At 40.3% G+C, this 22610-nt stretch overlaps 3 protein-coding genes across 8 annotated transcripts in view; 2 read left to right on the top strand and 1 right to left on the bottom strand.

The window, feature by feature from the left end:
• The window catches only part of LOC145439797 (uncharacterized), a 31202-nt gene extending 15710 nt beyond the window's left edge, over positions 1–15492 (top strand). Inside the window, exons 6-15 of one of the 5 annotated variants that reach the window (XM_080317427.1) lie at positions 491–607; positions 1075–1225; positions 3300–3482; positions 4869–4990; positions 5359–5513; positions 6045–6214; positions 7590–7688; positions 10937–11255; positions 12488–12940; positions 15109–15492. In XM_080317427.1, the coding sequence (XP_080173553.1) occupies positions 491–607; positions 1075–1225; positions 3300–3482; positions 4869–4990; positions 5359–5513; positions 6045–6214; positions 7590–7688; positions 10937–11255; positions 12488–12940; positions 15109–15119 (1780 nt within the window). In that variant the 3' untranslated portion in view covers positions 15120–15492. Of the gene's footprint in view, positions 1–490; positions 608–1074; positions 1226–3299; positions 3483–4868; positions 4991–5358; positions 5514–6044; positions 6215–7589; positions 7689–10936; positions 11256–12484; positions 12941–15108 lie in introns of all 5 variants that reach the window. The other 4 variants (XM_080317428.1, XM_080317425.1, XM_080317426.1 and 1 more) reach the window with 4 other exon arrangements.
• LOC145439811 (stAR-related lipid transfer protein 5-like) overlaps positions 1–22610 on the top strand; it is a 304908-nt gene that overhangs the window by 166375 nt on the left and 115923 nt on the right. The gene's annotated exons all lie outside the window — the stretch shown is intronic.
• LOC145439803 (lysosomal protective protein-like) overlaps positions 1–22610 on the bottom strand; it is a 199830-nt gene that overhangs the window by 142962 nt on the left and 34258 nt on the right. The gene's annotated exons all lie outside the window — the stretch shown is intronic.

Below are 22610 nucleotides of genomic sequence, written 5' to 3'. Positions count from 1 at the left end.
ATAAGGTGGCTAATGGTTATTTTGGGCCTCAGTTTTATCCGCACCCACAGATGGCACGCGACCTCAAGACTAAAGCATTCCAACGGCCTCAAACCACACTAAATGAATATAACGATCTCGCATATCCGTGAACACAGTTAGACTCATTTATGCGTATATTAAAACGTAAATTATGTGTGTATTCACTTAAATAACTATAACCTTTCATTAGTCGAGTGACCCATATTAAAATGAAGAAAAACACCGTCACTTAATCGGACGAAGTGCATTTCTCAGTGGAAGAAATCTATCAATGTTCTCTGTTTGATGCTGTTTTATATAGTGCTTTAGGCACCCTTCGAGGTTGGGCTCCCCGATTCTTTGGTTCAGGGTACGACTGTTACGACACCCTGTTCCTCGGAGTAGATCTTTCCACTGTCAGCCTATAGAATATGCACTTTACAACGTGAGTGACGTGACCACGGACCGATTGTCGAATTTTCATCGGTAGAGTCAAGCATTGCCCGTTCCTAGAAGCATATGACGCCGGGACAGCTGGCAGTATTAGTCATAGCAAGTTCAAGATTGATAAGAAATGGAAACAGCGCAAGTCGCCAATATTAGCAAGGTGAGCGAGTAACCAATGTACAATGCAGTGGCACGTTTTAATGTTCGCAAAAGTCGGTGATTTGACCAGACATAGCTCACAGTCGCTAGATGGGAGCTGAGTAGAGTTGAATGATTATGTTACAGAAATATGCCCAGAGTCTGAACCGAATCGACGTGCACTTACAGATAAAAACAAATTTGCATTCGGACATAGCATTTCGTGATTGGTATCATGCACATCCCGGTTTTGGGAATTGAAGGTCTGGGCCGTGTATACGATATCAACCTGGCAAATTTTATTAACCTGGTTTGAGTGGATCTGAAGATATGAATTTTTTCATTTTTGATTGTTATCATGCGTATGTGTCAAACTAGTCATTGTGTTAGCAGTAATTTTTCGATGTTTTAACCGTTTTTTTTTTGGTTTATATGGAAAGATTTCGTAATTTTAAACCAGTCACGGTGACAGTACAACGATGAATTCAGAAAGTTCCAATCGCCAAAACAGGCGTCTGACGGTCTTCCCGACCACCTGAAAGATTGTGTACTTCTGTTTCGGCCGTTTCGGAAGGCTTTTCTGAAGAACGTTAGCAACCTACACTCCGATTTGGTGCTCGGTGAAAATGTCAACCTTCAGGTGAGACAAAGTCGCGCACCTTGCTTGGGCTGCAGTTAAGTATAGCAGTAATGAAATCAAAGATTGTCAAAACACTGATTGTCGATACTGAGTAGAAGTTGAAGTAGCGATTTTCACGTAAGTAAAGATGTAGCCTACGTATTCTATAGGCCTATAGATTTTCATGAAATAAAACTGAAAACTCTCAAGTGGAGTGGAATTCTATCATTATAAGCACTTGAGTAAGTACTTCACGTAATTAACAACATATAAGCAGTTTATGTATGGCGTTCCGTGTAAATCCAATGTCGTCTCGCATGGTTTCTTTTATAATGTAGATATATATGCCAACGTTTGCCAGAGAAAATGTTGTTTAAGGATGATTCTATTTCATTATAACCTGAACAGGGAGTTCGAGAGTCACATTCATATACACTTTTACTGTAGCTCAAGGGTGTCAAACCCTACTTGTGTCGCTGGCCGGATTCAAACATTTTGATCGCTCGCGGGTCGGACTATATAGTTCAATGATCCCAAACTGTTGCCTCCAAGTCCACGCCCGTGTTTCTACTTAAATCCTTTTTTATCAAGCCTATAGATCAGTGATTCTCAAACTCTGTGCACCACCAGAGATTCTCAGGTGTGCCGCGAAACTTCTTGAGTGATTTTGAAAAAAACACTAAATTTTCTAAATAAGGTATGCATGCAAACATATGCGATTTGAAAACGTTCTAACTGCTTCATAGCTGATAAATATGCACGTGTGAACATTACAATGAAACCAATCACGGCATTGCCGATGAGCTGGGTAATTGTTACGTAATAATTGGGAGGCTATGTGCCGAGGAAAGTATTTAATTCGGTTCACGCTTCCGCAATGAATCAACTCATAAACAAAACATTGCCCCGCCGAACATGAGCACACTGCTTGGATTTCAACTTACAACGCAATAGTACTTCTCTGGATTTGGTGTTCATAACTTTAGATGGGTAGTTGGTCTATTTGAAAGCAGTGAATCAACCAATCTTAATGCAGAAGAACAGCTCATTGATTTACGAAACGCCCCCTTTTTTGAAACTCTGATTCAATACAAAGGGTTATGGATTTCTCCTTCCAAATCCTGTACCATGTTAGTTGCAAAAACAATCATAAATTTATTGCCATGTGCCATGATATGTACATTGTGTTTCTACATGACTATGTGTACAGAGTTTTTTCTTGCTTTGATTGAAATCAAAAGCTGTAAACGAAAGAGACTGCTTGAAATTGACGATGAAATGCGGAAATGTTTGTCAATAATCCAATTTCGTTTCAGTCGTATCGGCTCGTATAAAAAGGCATGATCATCGCATTACCACGTAAATTATTATTAAAAAGCAAATTTACTGATGATGTGTTGCGTGTATTTTATAATGTTTCTAGTGTGACATAAGCCAAAAGAGTTTGAGAACCAATGCTATACATAATCGTATATTACATTATATTACATATCATGAAGAGGTTCAATTCCAGCAGCACCTTTTCTCGCAAGCAATGGAATTCGTAAAAATACGATGATTGCACGATAAAATATAGCACACTTATATAAACCGCTAAAATAGTGGCTCTAACGACGATATCAGCTGGCATAGTAATATGCTCCGTTTGTTTTAGTCGTAATGTGGCGTCGACCCTACGTATGAGGTGTGAGGAATACCAGATATTTAATTGCAAACCCGAACGTCGTCGGGATTTGCGTCATTATAATTAAATCACCATTCTGGGTTTCGTTATGATATTTGATCGTTATTTCATACGACCTCATTTCCTGATAAACAATGTGAATTTCATTGACCGGGGTTCAAAAGGCCGCCGGGCGATAAGCAGCAAATCCATAAAAAACAATAGCACAAAAACCATTCAACAATTCTGTCAGCGTTTGTGTTTCCCTGCGCGCATGTAGACTGGATTGCATTAGCCGTCAACTTATAGATATTGTATGAAAGGGGGAGGCAAGACCGATCACACTTCCTTCATCTTTCGCTTCGCTTGCAGCTACGAAATTGTTGACTTCGGCCGATGGCATATTTGCATGCACGCATCGTGTTTTAAAAGGTTCGCATACTCACGCCAGCTCGGAATGTCGCTGGTCACACACTCCCGACGATTGGAGCTCAACCCTCATCTCCTACACGCGACTCCTCGAGTCGATTCGTCGCGATTATGCAAAGGGTGGACTGGCAAAATACAACGTTTCTTGTGACCGACGGTGAATTGGCAACTAACTTAAGAGAATTGGTAAGATGAATTGATGTGCTTCGTACGAATCGGTCCCTATATATGATTCGGAGGTCACTTGTAGTTCAAACAGTGAGTAATGCTGAACAATGAGTAATGCAAATGTGCTGAATCAAAATCTGTTACTTCAAGGAAAAGTGGACAATCAAAAGTTTGTGTTCAAAGCAGTTAGCTTTGACACTCAAGGGGCAGTAGGAGTAATGTCATATGCATGTACTAAAGTACAAGTAAGTGATTTATAAATGATAGTCGCAAACGAAGATTCCAAAAGTACTCAATTGAGAATTTCAAACGTTAATTGGGTGGGCGATCGCACTCTGTTAACAGTCGATGGGAGGGATATACTTTTAAAATTGCATGCTTCATATTAGCAAACAACGCAAAATTACTAATGACACCAAAAATTGATGCAATTTTCGAATATAAATTCAGTTACCGCGGTGAAGGGCTTTACCGCCCAGTTGCTATGACAATTCTGCATGTAATGGTGATGCAAATATGACCTAAAACTAAATGCTTACTTTACATATTTCAAAACGTAATAAGTAGGTAGTTTTGCATTAGGAACTGGCAAGTAGAGGTGGAAGTATTCTAAATCAAAACCACTTGAGTAAGTAGCGTTCTCAGGCAAGACTTACTTGATTACTCAGAAAAAGTAGTATAGTTCGTTATTGACCCCTCTATGTCTTGATATAGTAGCAATGTAGGGTTTATCGTCTTTTCTATATGTAATTTCAATTCAATTTATTGCTAGTAATTTCGTCATTTCAATACACCACGAGACCGCGATACAATGAAAGATAGGAAGGTGTCGAAACGACTGGAAGTATTCTTCGAAATCAGACACCAACCTGGCCTAGGCGATCTGAAAAAAGGAGGCATGCCCACTGAATGAAAAGTAAAAGATGATAATATAAAAGGACATGTGATAAGAAAAGGCATGTGTCAGAAGTCGAAGTCGATATGACAGGACGTGTTCCGGTAAAATAGCGGGCTAACTATAGTATTGATTCATTAGAAATTGTTTGTGTTTCTATTTCAAATAAGTCGAGGTGGATGGAGGTAATAAGGCTCGTAGTCGCCAAGTAATACCAGTGAATAAATACCAGTGAAGTGAAATATATTGCCCCTGAAAACCTTCGTTGTTAAATGGGGGGTCGAGAAAGGTTCACTATAAGTCTATGTGACTTTGAATAAGAAGATTTGGATCGTAAAAACTATACTAAGATTTTTTAAATCATGCACTATAGATCTTCGTGACAATTCAACGTAATATCGATGTTTTGGATATAAAGAGGCTAGCCCACTCCGTCCCCTAGTCCGGCATTAATAGTTTCCTGCAAGATTCTGTCGGAAAACCCCCGTTACATGACCCATCCCTTTCAGGGATTCATTCGACGGGACCACCGCATTCAAGTTCACCGCGTAGTGTCCAATCCGAAGCTAGTTATGGTATCTGGGAAGCAAATTTATTTGGTTGGCATGTCTTATGGGGGAATGTTCAAACGGTAAGTAGCCTGGACAGCCCAACATATGAAGATCATTGAGTCAAAATTACTCAAATCATCTTACATATGAGAATGTGGTAAATATTCGTTTTAGTATTTCACGATTGTTTTTATAAGCTGGATCGCTATATGGTGTTATGTCATTTATGTGGCAATAAACTGCGTCAGCATTCGAGTCCTGTATTGGTTATTTACTGCGTAGTTGTGAACTGCTGAGCGATCTTAATTTGTTTACGTGACTCGGTGTGCGTGTGTATTTTGTGTACTGTGCAAACGCACTGTCCTAGCAATAGCAATAACACGTCCTGCATTTCGAAGACAAATATCCGATTCATCGCATGTCATAATATTATTCTGATCTACTCAAGTTCTGACTTGTCGGAGGATCCACCGACCATGTCAATGGAGGAAATATTCAAACTTCCCCCGCCGTTGACTGTCGACGTCACGACTGCAGACACAAGCCTCGGGTACGATCAGTTGCACAGGAGGGGCAGGGTGAAGATCACCGAACGTGTGATGGGTAAATTATGCTCATACTATTATTTATATTATCAAGAAACGGAAGTGCTTTCGGATATGGGTTATAAGAAAGTTCTACCACTGTATTTTTCTTTATGTATGTCCAAGTAACGATGATCTATATGCACTATGCAGTACTCAACCAAGTAGTTTTGCTTTGAAACTGGTTCCTATTTGACGTCATCAAATTCTTGAGACCATCATTGATTAATTACGTGTTTTCAAATTTTCAATTTTCTTTTCCGGTGGATGTAGAGATTCCTCCTTTCTGTGACAATATCCGATAGAAAAACCGCGCCATTCATCGCTAGTACCATATAAGCTGACAACTAGGCCTATATAAAGTTCGATCTCTGCGAGATTGCTGGAGCGTGAAGCCCCTGTGGAAATTTCAATACATTGCAGCTCCATTACGGTGGCGTTCAGAAAAAAACGGCCCCAGCCAAAATTTTTCTTTCGTTTTGCCCTTCAATTTGAGACCACATCATTTTTTAGAGTGCAGTGCCCCTTTAATACATCTCTCACTCTTTAGAATCCACCATGTACGTCCACGCTTACGGAGAAGACAATCAACGACTCTCGAAGCAACTGTTCGAAGTGCCGCTAAGTCGAAATAATGTGAAAGTGACTGTGCTTGCTAGAGCGATTCCGAAGGGATGCAGATCAACGAAACCTGTTGTGAAGTTACCTGTAGTTGAGATGGTAGGCAAGGGACAGCATGTTGGTTCTCATCGATATCTCTCATGGCTATAGTTTTTAATGACATGGATTGCTGAACTAATCCAGGCTGGTATCGTGTCTTTTGTACGCGATATATGCAAATTGCATTGCATCAACTGAATTATTGTTGGCTCAAATCTGCCATTCTTGGTCAAGCGAGCTACATAGGCACCAATTGCGGGGGTCATTTCGAGAGGGGCCGAAAATCCACACTGGAATTGCAGAAAGTAGCCACCTGGGACCGACTACCAAAAATATGCGGCGTCTTGACAAAATCTATTTTTGAAACTAATCCTAATCCCTAATTTCTAAACTAATTACTTCCACTAGCTGGTTTTTTTGATGTCTTGTTCATCTCTATACTTCTACTCATAATTGAGTAGAAATTGGAAGCGTTACTTCTAATTCTACCCGAGTACCAACAATGACTACTTTATCCGCCTGGACTCAATATATTAATCATATTTAATTGGTCAATTTTTATTTATCTCATTGTGTATAGCTCATCAACTCTAATAGCCTGATGAATATTAATTGACTACGCCGTCAGTACATTTGAATATAGGTTTAAAGGTATATGGACAGTGGACACCTTAAGACTATCGCGATTATTTTATGTTATTGGTCACTTCCTATGAATGAATAACTTCCGCATTGTGACGTTAAGCTGTAGCAGGCAGTCACAACTTACAGCGTAACTTACTAAAGCTGTACTACATACTGTGCTACATAATTTGTATAGTACGCTTTTTAGCTATGCCTCAGATAAAAACACATTATAGCGATCACGATACGAACTGAAATACGATACGTGATGCGAGTGTGCCAACACCATGCCATAATTGAAATGCTGGCGCAAAACTGCACGACTCTTCGGTGCTGTTATCGTATAATTACTAATTAATATGTTGCACGCATACATGCGTATTGTCCATGCTGCTTCGTATTATATTGAGTCAAGTTTCTACTGTATTTGATTTAGTCACTATTTCTCGAATTCTGTGGAAACGTGTCTACACCAAAGTCTTCGGAAAGAATCGTTTGGTTTTCGTCCTAATCGGTTGTGTTTTAAGGTTCATTTTCAGAAATGAAACAACAAATGTGATGAAAGATGTCCTCGAATAGCAAAAATGTAGCTATATTTATTCTCTGTATTAGTCTACTTCTTCCACGTAAATCCAACTCACCGGTTCATCGTCCTGTGAGCGCCGTACCTGTAAACTACTCGACCGACAATCGTTTACGTATGGCCGACATCTCGCGATCGTAACAAGTATATGCCCTTGTCGATCTGCTTATATAACTCAAAGGTCTAAAAACACAGCAGCTTCGCAAAGACTTCAATTTTCCGTTTCAGGTTTCGCTCGCAGATTTAAAGACGATTAGAGATCTCCGTAATCAGTCATTTGAGGAAGACACGGTCTTCAATTTTCACGAGGAAAGCTTTATTTTACAGGTATGCTGTTTGTAACAACGTGCGAAATTTAAAAAAGCCTTGTCGATTTGACGTGCCGCTAACATTCCTTCAGTCAGTTATGCTATAGATAACTAACCTAGCTACGGCTAAATTCGCAGCAAGTGACTGCATGGTCAGTCGGGCAATCAGATAATGCATATAAAATAGCTCCGATTGTTTGAAGCGATGGTAATTTTCATTTTAAAGTGTATTGTAGGGTAGACGACTAGACGTGGTGCTTCGACCGTAGCTTCCTTTCGATGCCATTTTTAATATATTTTGCGCTCGGGCCGCAAGATATACAATTACCATGTTATTTACGAAGCTGCCAAAAATTTGCTGGCGTTATCTGGTTGTCCAACTGCACACGCGCACAGTCACGTGTTTCGCATCTCTGCGTAGGTTGGTTATCTATAATTGTACGGTACATTGTAAATTATTACGCACGTGATCGACAGCAATATTTACATTGGCTTCTCTGGGTACATATGATGCGTTATCGCATCGTTGTTCATCGTTCGTATGCTTCGAAGCATATCGGTGAATAGAATTTGACGTTATACGATTTAGACGCACGACTAAGCAGCAGTCGACTCGAGTGTATAACTGTATACCCTGATACATCAGCTTGTCGTATTGAGCTGTTGATCCAAGATTCAGCACAGGCCCGTAACCAAAAGGGAAGGGTAAAATGATTCGAGTATAGGCGAATGTTAATCGAGTATATGCTAATGCTTCGAATCGAGTAGATAGAGAGAAATGGGTTTTTCGATTACTGAAAGTATACTGTCATGTCCGCTAACAGTTATCACATTACCGAAAGTTATAATTTCGATACCCTTTTTCGCTGCGGAAGTCAGTGAACCTCGATTGGTCGTATCGCGACATACGAAATGTGTAGCACAAGGCCATACTCACGTTATAGTGGAAATAACATTTCTGTGATGTGTTGATTAACCCGGACAGCATTGTCACGAAGTGCAATGAAATGGCTATGGTAGAACTAGCTATAGTCTAAGACAGTGGCTCTTAATCTCGGCGCCAGTAACCAAGGGGGGAGGGGCGATTTGGATTTGAAGGGTCGGAAATACTCAGGGAAGGATATGAGAGGCGCTAGGACGCTATGGGGCCGATGTATGCAATACGTTTCCGCAAACGCATTGTTTATTAGAATTCGTATAAGTGTGGGTTACGTGATTCTTGTGCGTATACTTTTAGATCGCCAAGATTCACACTTCCGTCGGACTAGATAGGGGTTTTCTCAACTAAATTTTTCGAACTATGTAATGCATCTTGCAGCACACGGCTTGTGGAAATCTGGGGAAATGGTCCTATACCACTGTTCAGATTTAAATACGATCTTAGCAGCTTTCATACCTTATTTAACGTATTTCTACAATAGACATGCTCTAAAGCAGTGGTTCTTAACCTTGTCCCCAGTGCCCCCCAAGGGACGATTAGGATTTTGAAGGGGGCGGAAACGCTCAGGGGACGATATGGGGGCGCTGGACTCAGAGGGGCGGTATGGGGGGCGCTGAAGAAAAATCAAAGTATAGATGGTGTAGTAGGGATATATGATTAATTAGTTCTCATTTTTCGTCGCGCTCTACGCGCGAAATATATTCCGACGAAGTTTGAAGTGTATTATTATAATTGATGCTGAATGAATTGCACGTACTTCTAGATCGCAAAATCCCCGTTAAAACAATCCAGCCACGCTTGTTAGTACTATATATTCAACAAAATGTTTCGAACTAGGTATTGTATCCTGCAGCGCACACCGTGTCGAAATCGAAGAAAGAGGCAATGTACCACTTTCGAGAGTGAGAGCCCTTTGTACATTAAAGATGCGTTGAAGCTGTTTGGCGAAAATGATTCACTAAATACACTTATATTTGGGAGATATACAAAATTAAATCGTCAGAATATTTATTCGCCGTATCACGAAGGATCATATTGTTTATTGTTGTGACCCACACCCACACAAACATAATATGGGTTGCTTTATTTGGAATACATTCATGTTATTGTTACTAACTGGGGAAGTACTAAATCCAATATGAGCAAAAGTCACACAAAGCAATAACACGAAGCATAATACATTTAACTTCCCCATATTGCCAATCGCAGAAGTGAATTCAGGATGTGTAGGCTACATCGGCCTCGAACCAAATGGTACTAAAATAGGGGGGCGTCAGACCACAGAAATTTTGGAAGGGGGGCGCTGGAGCAGAAAAGGTTAAGAACCACTGCTCTGAAGTTTCTAGTGGCCAAAATGATAAACCAAAATATCCAGTATCCATGTATACTTGAGAGCTATACTAAATGAAAATGTCACTATAATCTGTCATATAATTATATAACTCCATCGTATCGCCATTTGCGGAGGTCGAGTCTGGGAGTGTGTCTGTGCGCCCTTTTCATCCTCTTATACGTGGATTGATCGTTGATCGGTATTTTTATTGTGAATACGCTGTGAACACAGCCACGTGAGGGGAGAATGACTGATAAATCTCCGACGCTTCATGATTTGCTATTGACATGAATCAAACTGGGGCATCCGACGTCACTGAAGGGTGATACGCTAATTCGCCGCCATTTGACAGCGTTTGGGACGGTGATAACTCAAGAAAAGTCATCACTCGGCGTGCCGCGAGGTCGAAAATGTTGAGAACCACAGCCCTACCCAATCGTCTTTAGTACAATCCATAAATTAAAAATATGGGGGGGGGGAGCTCCAGTCAATGAAAATTTCTGAAACGGGGCACTGGAGGGAAATAGTTTAAGAACCACTGAACTAGAATATACACCAAATAATCTTTAATGCGATGTAGAAGATAGTATTATATTCCCTGTGGTCGCAATAAATGTCCTTATTTCATTTTTATCCGTCATTCATACTGCCGTGATGTCATAATGAGTGATAATCGAACACTCAATTCCACTTAAAGCCTAATAGCCGATTCAAAATCGATCAGGAAAACCAGAAATTAGATTACAATTACAACTGGAGCGTGGATTGCACAAATTAGATTAAAATTAGATTTACGGTATTTCGCCCCAATTAGTTTCCTTGAACCACCGAAATTGTCTAGCCTGACCATAAGCGCTATAGCGAGATACAAGTAGTGTAATTGCTCAGTTCTTTTAGGCGCAATCAACGCTCTACATTGCATTTAAAAGTTTATCATCGAACATTTTGTGTCAGTACCACCGTCTTTAGCCTGTACTTTTCTGTATATAACCAGCAGACGTCGATGTCAGACACTGATAAGCTTTATTCGGTGTCTGCCAAGGCCGGCTCGCCTTCGAACTCGTTCAATCCGCCTCCGCGGCCTCCCAAGTCGCCCGCGATAAGGAGAAAAGATGAAGCCGGGCAACAACACGAACCGCTTTGTCCGCCAAGGCCACCGAAGCCGGACCGATTCAAGTCCCCGCAGCGCGGATGCAACGAAAACTTTAATAATAACATTACCAAGAACGTAGACGACGCAAGCCCCGCAAGTATGAAGCATGGAGCGAAAGTGGCTGATGTTGAAAGCGCAGTTAGAGGTCGACAAAAATTGAGTAAGACGTTAAATTTACTGCCAACCAATGTGCCTTTTGTCGTTCCCTTTGGGACACCAGCTCAGAAATGCGAGACTTTAGCTTGGAAAGTTCCGCTCAATAGCGTAATACGAATTGCCAAATCTTACTGCATGAACCATTCTAATCTATTTCAATTCTATGATTCGCATTGCCTAAGCCTGTAACCTGTGGCGGCTCGTAATCAGATCGGGTAGTGATCCTAAGATACTCCCTCCGAATTGTTTGTCAAAATGACATATTTTGATATGAAATTGTCACTTCATGGTAGACACACGATTACTAGTGAGCAGTGCTCTTCAGCCGTGGTCAACGGCACACTGGTGTCGCACTTGCTCTGACCCTAAATTTGTAAGCAGGATACTTTTTCGGGTTAAACAGGTCGAATGTAGCCAACTGCTAATTATTTGGACCAGAGGGTTCCCAATCCGTGGGTTACCACCGTTAAGATCTGCCGTATCAAATTCCATGACCGATCTCGGTATGGAACATTGTTAGAATCAGTTCAGGCCAACGTCGACCTTTGCATCAAATCTGTTATGCGATATGAGACGATTTGGATTTTAGAACATATTCGATTTTCGGAAACGAAATTACTACCCTAATCATTGAATGATGTGTAATAATATAGAGTTCAGACGCAGATATCATTTTTACGAAACTTGTCCCATTTTCACTCATTCGGGTGAGTAAGATAATATGAAACTAAGTCGTTGCTCTTTTATGTGAGCATCATTGGGAAAATGGTTAACTAAAGCTAGCTACGAGCGTTAACGCGGCAAGAAATTGCATGACCCTGCTTGGCCACTGGCCGGTTACAAGCAGAAACACAGAAAACAACGCGTTTTTTTCGCAACGTCGAATATATTGAAGGCCATTCATCGGTGAATAATAAGAATAATAAAACATCGATGTTATTATTGTTATAGCTCAAGTGGGGTAATGCCCCAGTCGCACTATGGGACGAGCCCTGCCTGTTACTGTAGTACTTATTATTTCTCGAATAATATGGTTATGACTGATCTGCTGGCGAAATTTCTACCTGGTGAAGTAGAAGTGAGTGTTTTCATGTAATGTAATCAACACTATACAATGTAAAGAATGTGCAATGTGTACTCTGACTGCTTCGTAAAAGTAAAATTATCTGCCCTTAACTTGCGAATATAGATTTGTTCCTTGAGCCAAAAATGAATTACAATTTCGTGTATCAGCAGTAATCAAAGCCAAAGAAGCGCGGAACATTCAGAAGAGTTCCAGTTTCGAACAGCTCCACGAGTCGTTTCATCCCAAACATTTCCTGCGATTTTTGACGGAAGCCCCTACCATTCACTTCGATGCGAGTCACGTAGTCACGAAACACAAGACTCCGCCAAAACCCAAAATCCTAGAATCCTCCACATACGTGGACCCTCGAGCTGTGATCGGCCGGGAACACTGCCACAATCGTAAGGAAGTGACTGGCTCGTCTTTTTCGAATCCCAACTACGAAGACAGTGTGGAGTCGATGCATATCAACCTCGGGTCACATCTGGCTTCGCCAAATAGCGAGATATCCGACGAATATCTAATATACGATTATGCGAAAGATGTAGTTGGCGACGCACTAAAAAAACCGTCGTTGACAGATGATGACTTGGATTACGAGTATCCACCGGGATGTCCAAATGGTAATGAATGTTTTTGCTGGTATATTAGCGCTCAAATTGTGAGTGGAGTAGTATGCAGTAGTGTAGCAGCCACTTGGCGGTTTTGATTCTGCACCAGGGGCGGCAGTCTGCAAGGGGTTAGCAAAATGAGGCTGCACAGTGCACACAGCACAACTTTTGATGTTTTACAGTGGTTAGCTAAATCACACCTCCTTGATTTGACACCATAGTTATGCTTGTCTCTGAAACGTTATCTAACCATTGGTGTTTCAATTGCGAGCTGTGTGAGGAGTTTCTGAAATCTCAATATGATAAAGTCGTATTTACGTCATAGAATGAGTGATGATCGGCTATGAGCTCGATTCTTTCTATAGAAAGAACCTAATATACGTCTAAAACTTGATTTTAAAGATATTATCGCCGATTTCGCTTTGGCGAAAAATCGGAAAGATCAATTTTAAGGCGGCTATTGATCTTTTAATTGCCTGATACATTTTTTTATCCTTTATATTTGGCCTTGACGATGAGACAGCCAGGCTTCTTTCTCAAGCAATATAGAGTTCTGAGACTCGGCACATAATCCGTAATTATTCTTATTCAAAAGATTGATTGAATATTAAACTATTTCAAAAATCTGCTGCAGTCTACTTAGGGCGGCATTGTCAGGGGCAGCAACTTATGCTCCTAAGTCACTGGTAGTACGTGTTTTAGCTGACTCGAATTCCACACCGGAACGACTATAGAAGCACCACTGTTTATAACCGTGTTCCCTAAAGATTTTTGACTCATCGATCGCTATTCAGAGTTCAGACTCGATATATCTTATCGCCCCGTGACGGCAACTTTTTCACAGTACTAAGTATGTTTTATCTACTTGTTTCACTTACTCGAGTAGTTTTGTTCGTATACTATACTGCTACTTGAACAGAAGTTTTCAATCTGTCATCCTCATTTTTACATAATTGAATATTTTCATGTGAAAAAATAGTTTTTGGACAACACGTTGCAGCGTGGTTGAGACAATTCACAAACAAGCAGTGTTGGGATGACTCGAGTCATGACTTGACTCGAGTCAGACTCGAGTCAACTTTTTCGTATGACTTGAATTGACTCGAGTCACTTTGCAAAATTGACTTGACTTGACTTGACTCGGCGCTTTAGAAATGTGGACTGACTCGTGACTCGGAGCTAAATTTACGAGTCAATTTCAAGTCATTAAGTACACGGTGTCGAGAGCAACCAGTCATTCACTGATTGTACGTTGCACTGACCCTCCATTCGTGTGTATGAGCGGTACAACACATTTTTGCAAGTATATTTAACTTCATATTCGTTAATTGATTCAATATAATTGACCAATCCATCTGTCCTTCAATCAGTTAGCAAAATGTAATGACTTTGCATCATCAGTCATCACTCATACTTCGAAAATTCAATTTTACTTGAATTGTGACTTGACTCATGACTTGACTTGACTCGACTTGACTCGACTTGACTCGACTTGACTCGACTTGACTCGAGTCACCTCCAAAAAACGAGTGACTTGACTTGACTCGAGTCACCTTTGAAAATCGATTGACGTGACTTGACTCGAGTCAAAATGTGCAATGACTCGAGATGACTCGTGACTCGAAGGTAGTGACTTGATCTCAACACTGCAAACAAGTTCAATTGGTGCAATGTGAAGCAAATTTCCCCGATCTGATTATTTCGACATCAACATCGAGAGGCAAGAATTGAGCCACTTTTGTATCAATGCCTATCCATTATAATTTGAACTTGGCCAGAAACAAAACAGTTGAGTAAATATAATTGACTTAATGGTCTAATGATTCTCTTCCGCTATCGCCCCTTCGGTTTGTCTCCCTGTTTTTCAAATCGCCCCCACCAGAAAAATATCGCAGACTTTGGTAACCACTGGTTTGTAAGTTAATAGTATATCGCAAAGATACCTGCGCCAGGCCGTTGACAGCGTCTACATACGCGGACCGGATTCTTTCCGTGCCCTGTGCAAGTTGGTATTGGCCGCATGAGATGATTTTACAAATGTTCCAGAACCGTTCTGAGGTACGCACCATCCGTCATACATACGCTATGGTGCAATCAACGAATAATATAATGACACATAGACCCATAGAGAGCGTGAACGTCCTTGGCACCTCTTTCCAAAGGTGATACTTATTTTGCAGAAGTCCGTTGAAAGGATCGGAGCGCGTACATAGTCGAGTGCAACTATCAATCGGCGCTCTATGCGAGTAAAGACAGCAAAAAGATTCCATCCGAATGAGATCAGTCCACGCTATGCAACTATCGTCGTCGGTGTTCGTATTCAATGGAGGTCGAAATACGTCTTAACGTCACACTGTTCAATGCGGCGCATGTTTTGACTGGCAGGATTTTATTGCAGTCAAATTGCTTTGTTTCAAATAATATTTTAATATTTATATTTAATATTTTATACGTTGTGTCGCTTTTCGCCGCTGCGCGAACATTATATAATATCAAATTATAAGTTACTAATATTGAGATAATAAGATAAATATCTTCACAAATAAAAAATTGCGGAGCGCAAATGGGATTGAATTCGTAAATTCGAAACGGCAGTAGTAGTATAGATCGGTCGCGATTCGTAATGGGCTCTTATGGGCGGGGTGGCGAGCGGCTGGGAAACCGGGGGTGGCGAGCGGCTCTTATTTCTTATGGCGGGGGTGGCGAGCGGCTATTGCGTCTTATGGCGGGGTGGCGAGCGGCTCTTATTTTTTACGGCGGGGGTGGCGAGCGGCTATTGCGTCTTATGGCGGGGGTGGCGAGCGGCTCTTATTTCTTACGGCGGGGGTCGCAAGCGGCTGGGAAACCCGGGGTGGCAAGCGACTCTTTTGTCTTATGGCGGGGGTGGCAAGCGGCTATTGTGTCTTGTGGTCGCACGGTAACCCTTTTCAGTATAGGGATCGGTCGCACGCGGCTTCGTTGTTGGCATGTCGTACTCTCAGGTATAGGCTGCGTTGACATGTCGTAATTTCAGTAAAAGGTGTGAAATAGTCAGCCGCATGGTAATGTTTTGGTAATTGGTTTGTCACAGAACCGGCGTAGACGGTGGTTCGAATATCAACAATACCAACGGACACAAATTAACACTTCAAATAGGTGTGAAATATTTGTAATATCCTATGAGTGCTCACAAGATAACACATCAGACAGACATCTCTCGTGGTTTGGTGTTACAGAGGCAGGAATCACGCACAAGTAATATTTTGTCACAGAACCGGCGTAGACGGTGATTCCAATACCAACAATAGCCGCGTTCACTTGCTAACACTCCAAATAGGTGTGAAATATTGGTAAAATCCCGCGATCGCTGACAAGATAATACCTAAGACATAACCATCTTTCGCGGCTTCGTGTTACAGACATATCGATCGCTCACGCGGTGAAATTTTCGTAAGCAGTTTGTCACAGAACTTGATTTCGCTCGTAAGATTTAATAAGTGACGAATAACAGATCGCCAGTGTCGGTAACTTGAATAGCGACAAATTGTCACTTATTTCTACTCTAACCCTAATCCTTTGTGAAGTGTGCGCTTATTCAAAAAAGGTGCGAAATAATTCTAAAATCCTACGATCGCTCACAAGATAACACCTATAAGACATAACCCTCTCTCGTGACTTGTGGCTACATACATCCCAATCGCTACAATGTAATATGTTGGTAGTTTGGTACAGAACTGGATTTCACGAGTCTGATATAATAAGAATGTTACCTATTAAGTAATAAGCACCGAATAACAGAACCGGCGCAGACGATGACTGGAATATCCAAGATTTGATACTTTCCGCGATCGCTATATGTTTCGCGTTGACTTCGGTTGCGTGATGCGAATCATGAGAATATTCAATCAATGTGTCAATTTGTCAACTTGAAATGAAACTCACTACACAAACCAAGTTGATTCGTATTTGAATGTGTTGATCCGGTACAACTCTAAGCCTTTGAGAAATCCATTTACCGCGATCAGTTGATTCGAACGTAACCTGAATATTGCTGACTCCAACTTCAGTCGCATCGGATTATTCGCACATTCCGCGCTGCTGTTTCACACCTATAGAATCAATACAATCTAGCTTAATGAGAATCGGGAATCGTAAGTATGCACATACAATCGTTGTATTTATTACTGGGGAAATCAAACGCCTAACAAAAACACGCAACTTACCATTTGGCCAACTCTAGCATTACCAAAAAATCTAGATATTGTTGATTGAAAATCCTTGAGTCCCAAATGTTATAGTACCGCATCCGAATCCATTCGCGGGATGTACTAAAGGTAAATCCAAATAATCCAGAATGAAATATTTGGACTTTGACATAATCTGAATTGAAATAGATTAACAAACATAACTACCAACTTTCACCCAGTCACATTTCGAAATTATATGCATATTGATTTGAAACAAGTAATGAAATATTACAACTATATTCGCGATCGAACTTTTCGTTTGGCAAAGATAGTTTCAGAAATACTATCACTATGATATCTCAACATTTTAACATCTTGCCATACACAAAAGAGTAAAATACAAAAATCTTGTCAAGTCAACCCGTTTGTAACTTACCCAACCAACTCAACAGTATCCTTATGAAAAGTAGACAAGACTACGCGAGTAATCACCACAATCCAAAATCCATAACAAGTTCGGTTGTATTCATAGTCCGCCAACTCGTATTTTTTTGTTCAACTGTAAAAGTCGTTACTATTCTGTAACCTGAAGTAATTACTACTCGGTGTGCACAGCTTGAGATTAACATATGTTTTGAGTATATGATATTTGAATGTCTGACCAACGTAGTTAATAATTCATTTCTTACGATCAAACGCCGGTGTTACATTGAAAGTTATCATACTGCAAACATAGGGATTGACACAGTGATTTGCCATATGACGTATATTTTGTAATGCTCGACCATGACTTGATTATTAAATTATTCACGGTAATTAGACTTGGTGTTTTGGTAAAGGTTATTATGACAGCAACAAACTTTTCACTATCATGATTATTAAAACATCAATTTGTAAAACTATACTTGTCTGAAATGTTCTTGATTTGGAAGATATTCCGTGTTGGTACAAATCACTCTGCGTATTGCGGATATCAGAAAATATTTTACAAATGTAATTGTTTCCAGTACCCAAGACTAAAGATGAAACAACAATTTAGTTTGCTGATTAACAACCGGTACAATACTTTATCATCATAATCCGCGGTGAGAATTGAAACACTTTCGCGCATTACCCGGTGGCAAGATATCACACTAGGTGAATTGGCATACCGCCGCTTGAATAATACCTAATCCGTTCGCACCATTTCACATACTTTGATCATTACAAAAGTAAATTGTGATATGTTTGTTAGATGCATCCAATTCAGTTAGAAATGTCTGGTGCACAACAATCGTAATATCAAAAAAGTACTTGCTACACTGTTATTTGCTAAGCGTGTTTTGCATTGTTGTTCATTTCTAGTATTGATTGAAATTGTTTTTGAACCCTCAAATAATAATTCCCGACATGAAACTAAGCCGCCGAAAGTCGTTACCATCACAAAGAAACAATTTGCACGATGTTTACTAAATGTGTCCTATAGTTAGGTGTACTGGAATTATTTGTAAAACACACACACACACACACACACACACACACGATCAGAGAAATTGAAAATTTTTCCGTTGTCATTCGCTAAAGTAAATGTCATCACAATACTCTGTCACTAAAAGACGTTACTTGGACGTGCTTGAATTCTAGACATAGTTCTGATTTACCCAACACAAGACCCAAGGACAACCCTAGTTTCAGCCGAACACAGATACAAAATAATACTTGTTGTGTTGTTGCGGCATCATCACTCAACAATATCACCCTCAATACAAATGATGTTTATGTGTAACATGCTATTGATTTGAACCACACCCACCTGACGGAAGAGGATTTACTCAATCTTTACAAAATGGATATTGACCAACATCACATCACTGGATTGTATCTGTTTCGCTGGATACGAGTTATATTAGTTTAACAGTAAACAAATTTCACCCTCTTGGATTATGAACTCAATGCGTTAGCAGTCATTCAATATTTTGTTTGTGTCAACTAGTTACTTGGTATGTTACGCCACAACTCTTACAAAAGTACGAAAGATATTTACATCACACAAAGTAATCAACTTTACTCGATATTTTCACATTACGAAACTAAAGAATGGTTGGTTTGACTCTACAAACTGTTTCGATATCACAAGACCTTTATTGTCGGAATGGGTGTTCATGTATCTTAATAATCAAATAGTTCAACACAGAACTAGTACTAACAGAAACATCAGAGTTGTTTACACAAAAGTTTGTATGCGTGCAGTATGCGAATACCATGTGTAAGTCCAGCGCAATTGTGGTATCCATCCGGGTTTAGTTAACACAATTTACGACACCGAGGTCACCTCATCTTTCGTAAGACAACAAACCAAGGTTTCAGGATATGTCCATGTCATAGCAATAAATCAGCTACTCCAACAACAGAGTACATATGTTTTCTAGTTACGGTGCTTACATCTTACACACAAATCAATCTACTTTGCTAACGAAAAGTGGTGAGTCATCATATGGTTATCCTCACTAGTAAAACATACTATCATACAAAATGGTCGTTATAGTCACCAACGGTACATGGTACAAGTAACAAGTCTCGAGAATCCAGTTATTCAAAAAACGTGAAAGTATTTCTACACCAAGTCGTTATGTTGACGAAAGCGTATATTGTAATATCATGATCGATTTGCATTCGTTGGTCACAAAATGTCACTACTCTAAATAATTATTTTTCACTCAAACACAAACGCATACTTGTCACCATTCGTTTTCATCAAGTACGAATTCAAGAAAATTACTACGACATGAATTTTTATTTTTATGTTGTGTAAATAGGTAATAATTAATTCAAGTAACACTATATCAACATCATCGAGTTGTGCTAATAGATTTACATGTGGTCTTGTGGTTTTCATCGGGACATACAGCACGAACTAACTGTAGACTCCTCTCTGTTGTACAGCTACTCGGTAATCGAAATGCATTAACATGTAAACAACGATCTTGTTTCGTCACACCAAAAATATGTTCACTGTCGCGATACTCCGCACAAGACGTGCATAGCCTTTTCACACTCGTAATAGTATACCAACGTCAAGCGATAACGTTTAACAAGACCAACGACACTGAACCCACGACGTTTACCTATGTAAAATTACCGCTTTCACTTGCCAGTCCATCGTTTACCTGACTAAACATATTATTTTCCTTTGGAGATCTGATGTTTACCCAGAGTAAGAAACCTTTTTCACTTGGAAATCTATATTTTCCTTGGCTAACAAACCTTTTTTCACTTGTAAATATGTTTTTTCCTTGGCTAACAAACCTTTTTTCACTTGGAAATCTATTTTTTCTCTGGTTAACAAACCTTTTTCCCGGGTAACAAACCTTTTTCCCTGAGCAACAAGCCATTTTCACTTGGTGGTCCGTCGTTTACCTGAGTTAAAATATCATTTTCCTTTGGGGATCTGGCGTTTACCCGGTGTAACAATACATTTTCGCTTGGAAAAATACTTTTACCTAGAGTAACTAATCATTTTCTCCTGGGTAACAATCCCTTTTCGTCTGGAAACTATCATTTAACTGAGTACCAATACCGTTTTCACTTGGAAATACATTTTTTCCCTGGTTAACAATACCATTTTCGTTTTGAAAACTGACAACCACACCGGTCAATTTGATATTTTTGTATATTGTTACAACGAACAGTGACGGAAATATACACAGACTACCGGTTTCAGAGTACACCCCATCGGTCGTATCACGTCAATATCATCGGTTAACCACATACAATATACTCTTGTACACCGAAATGCACGCTTTGGAAAATTGGACAATAGGCTGCGATAGTTCTGTGATGTCCGGGTTCGTGCTTTAGATTTTCCAGAGTCAAAATGTCTGAATAAAACACCTCCTCGACGACGGTTGGTATGTGGATAACGGTGTTCGGAAAACGGTTGGATTTATGTCGCCCATCGCGATAACAATTCCTGGTCGAGTTTTCCTCCGGCATGTTTGCTATATTGTGTCTTTATTGGTCAATGTATGTCTCGACATTCAGTTTGAAATCGGAAATGATAAAGTATGTAACCGGATCCGGATATCAACTCTGAATCGATAAACCAATGAACAATATTCAAAGTAAACATGTCACACCCTGTGTTTCCACGAAAAAATACCATCCAGACATACGTCGCGCTTGTTTGCCCACATCAGTATACGCGCAAATGGAGGTGTGTGACATTGCATGCAATGTGTTGGTATACAAACATCGGGGAGTAAGCCTTCGATCCACAGACATTATCATAGTCGGTAGTTTTGATGTAGATCGAATGTCATCACACCCGATAACAATGTCATACCAATAAGCCACATTGCAATGACTCTGAGTCAATCTGAAGCATGACATACAGATACACAAACATGGAACCGTAACATGGGTTATTCGCACGACTGTGAAAGTGAACTATACGATGATGTGTTTTATGATTGCGTGTGAAATCGCGAGGTAGTGTTCTAATGTGGTGTACGATTGCAGCCTTCACAGAGACACACCTTATTGGATCACAGTATCAGTCCGAGATTTGCACGATATTTATCTGGAGTCGTTATGTGGGAGTAGCGACATCCATGCATCGTGACTGAAAGACTGATCGCAATCATTTCGAGCACCGTACTTCGATAGTTCACATTGGTCAAACGCTGCAGTCTCAGCAGAAAACTTCGGTGTCGACAACACGACGGATATCGACCGATGTATCCAATTGGTCTGGGTGATCTGTCCGGAGATAGGGTCATGACTATCTTGCAATGTAACAACACGATAACACCATCGAGTAAATCAGCAAACGGTGTCGAAATATCGATGTAATAGCGCGGACTCAGAGTCATTTCAATGTGGCTTATTGGTATTGTTATCGGGTGACATTCGATCTACATCAAAACTACCGGCTATGATAATGTCTGTGGATCGGTGTTTGTATACCAACACATTGCATGCAATGTCACACACCTCCATTTGCGCGTATACTGATGTGGGCAAACAAGCGCGACGTATGTCTGGATGGTATTTTTTCGTGGAAACACAGGGTGTGACATGTTTACTTTGAATATTGTTCATTGGTTTATCGATTCAGAGTTGATATCCGGATCCGGTTACATACTTTATCATTTCCGATTTCAAACTGAATGTCGAGACATACATTGACCAATAAAGACACAATATAGCAAACATGCCGGAGGAAAACTCGACCAGGAATTGTTATCGCGATGGGCGACATAAATCCAACCGTTTTCCGAACACCGTTATCCACATACCAACCGTCGTCGAGGAGGTGTTTTATTCAGACATTTTGACTCTGGAAAATCTAAAGCACGAACCCGGACATCACAGAACTATCGCAGCCTATTGTCCAATTTTCCAAAGCGTGCATTTCGGTGTACAAGAGTATATTGTATGTGGTTAACCGATGATATTGACGTGATACGACCGATGGGGTGTACTCTGAAACCGGTAGTCTGTGTATATTTCCGTCACTGTTCGTTGTAACAATATAC

Source organism: Botryllus schlosseri, chromosome 5 (assembly GCF_051294905.1).
Source record: "Botryllus schlosseri isolate E-star chromosome 5, Bs_hap1, whole genome shotgun sequence".
In the NCBI taxonomy this organism is placed as follows: Eukaryota; Metazoa; Chordata; class Ascidiacea; order Stolidobranchia; family Styelidae; genus Botryllus; species Botryllus schlosseri.
This window is presented reverse-complemented; position numbering and strand designations above follow the sequence as displayed.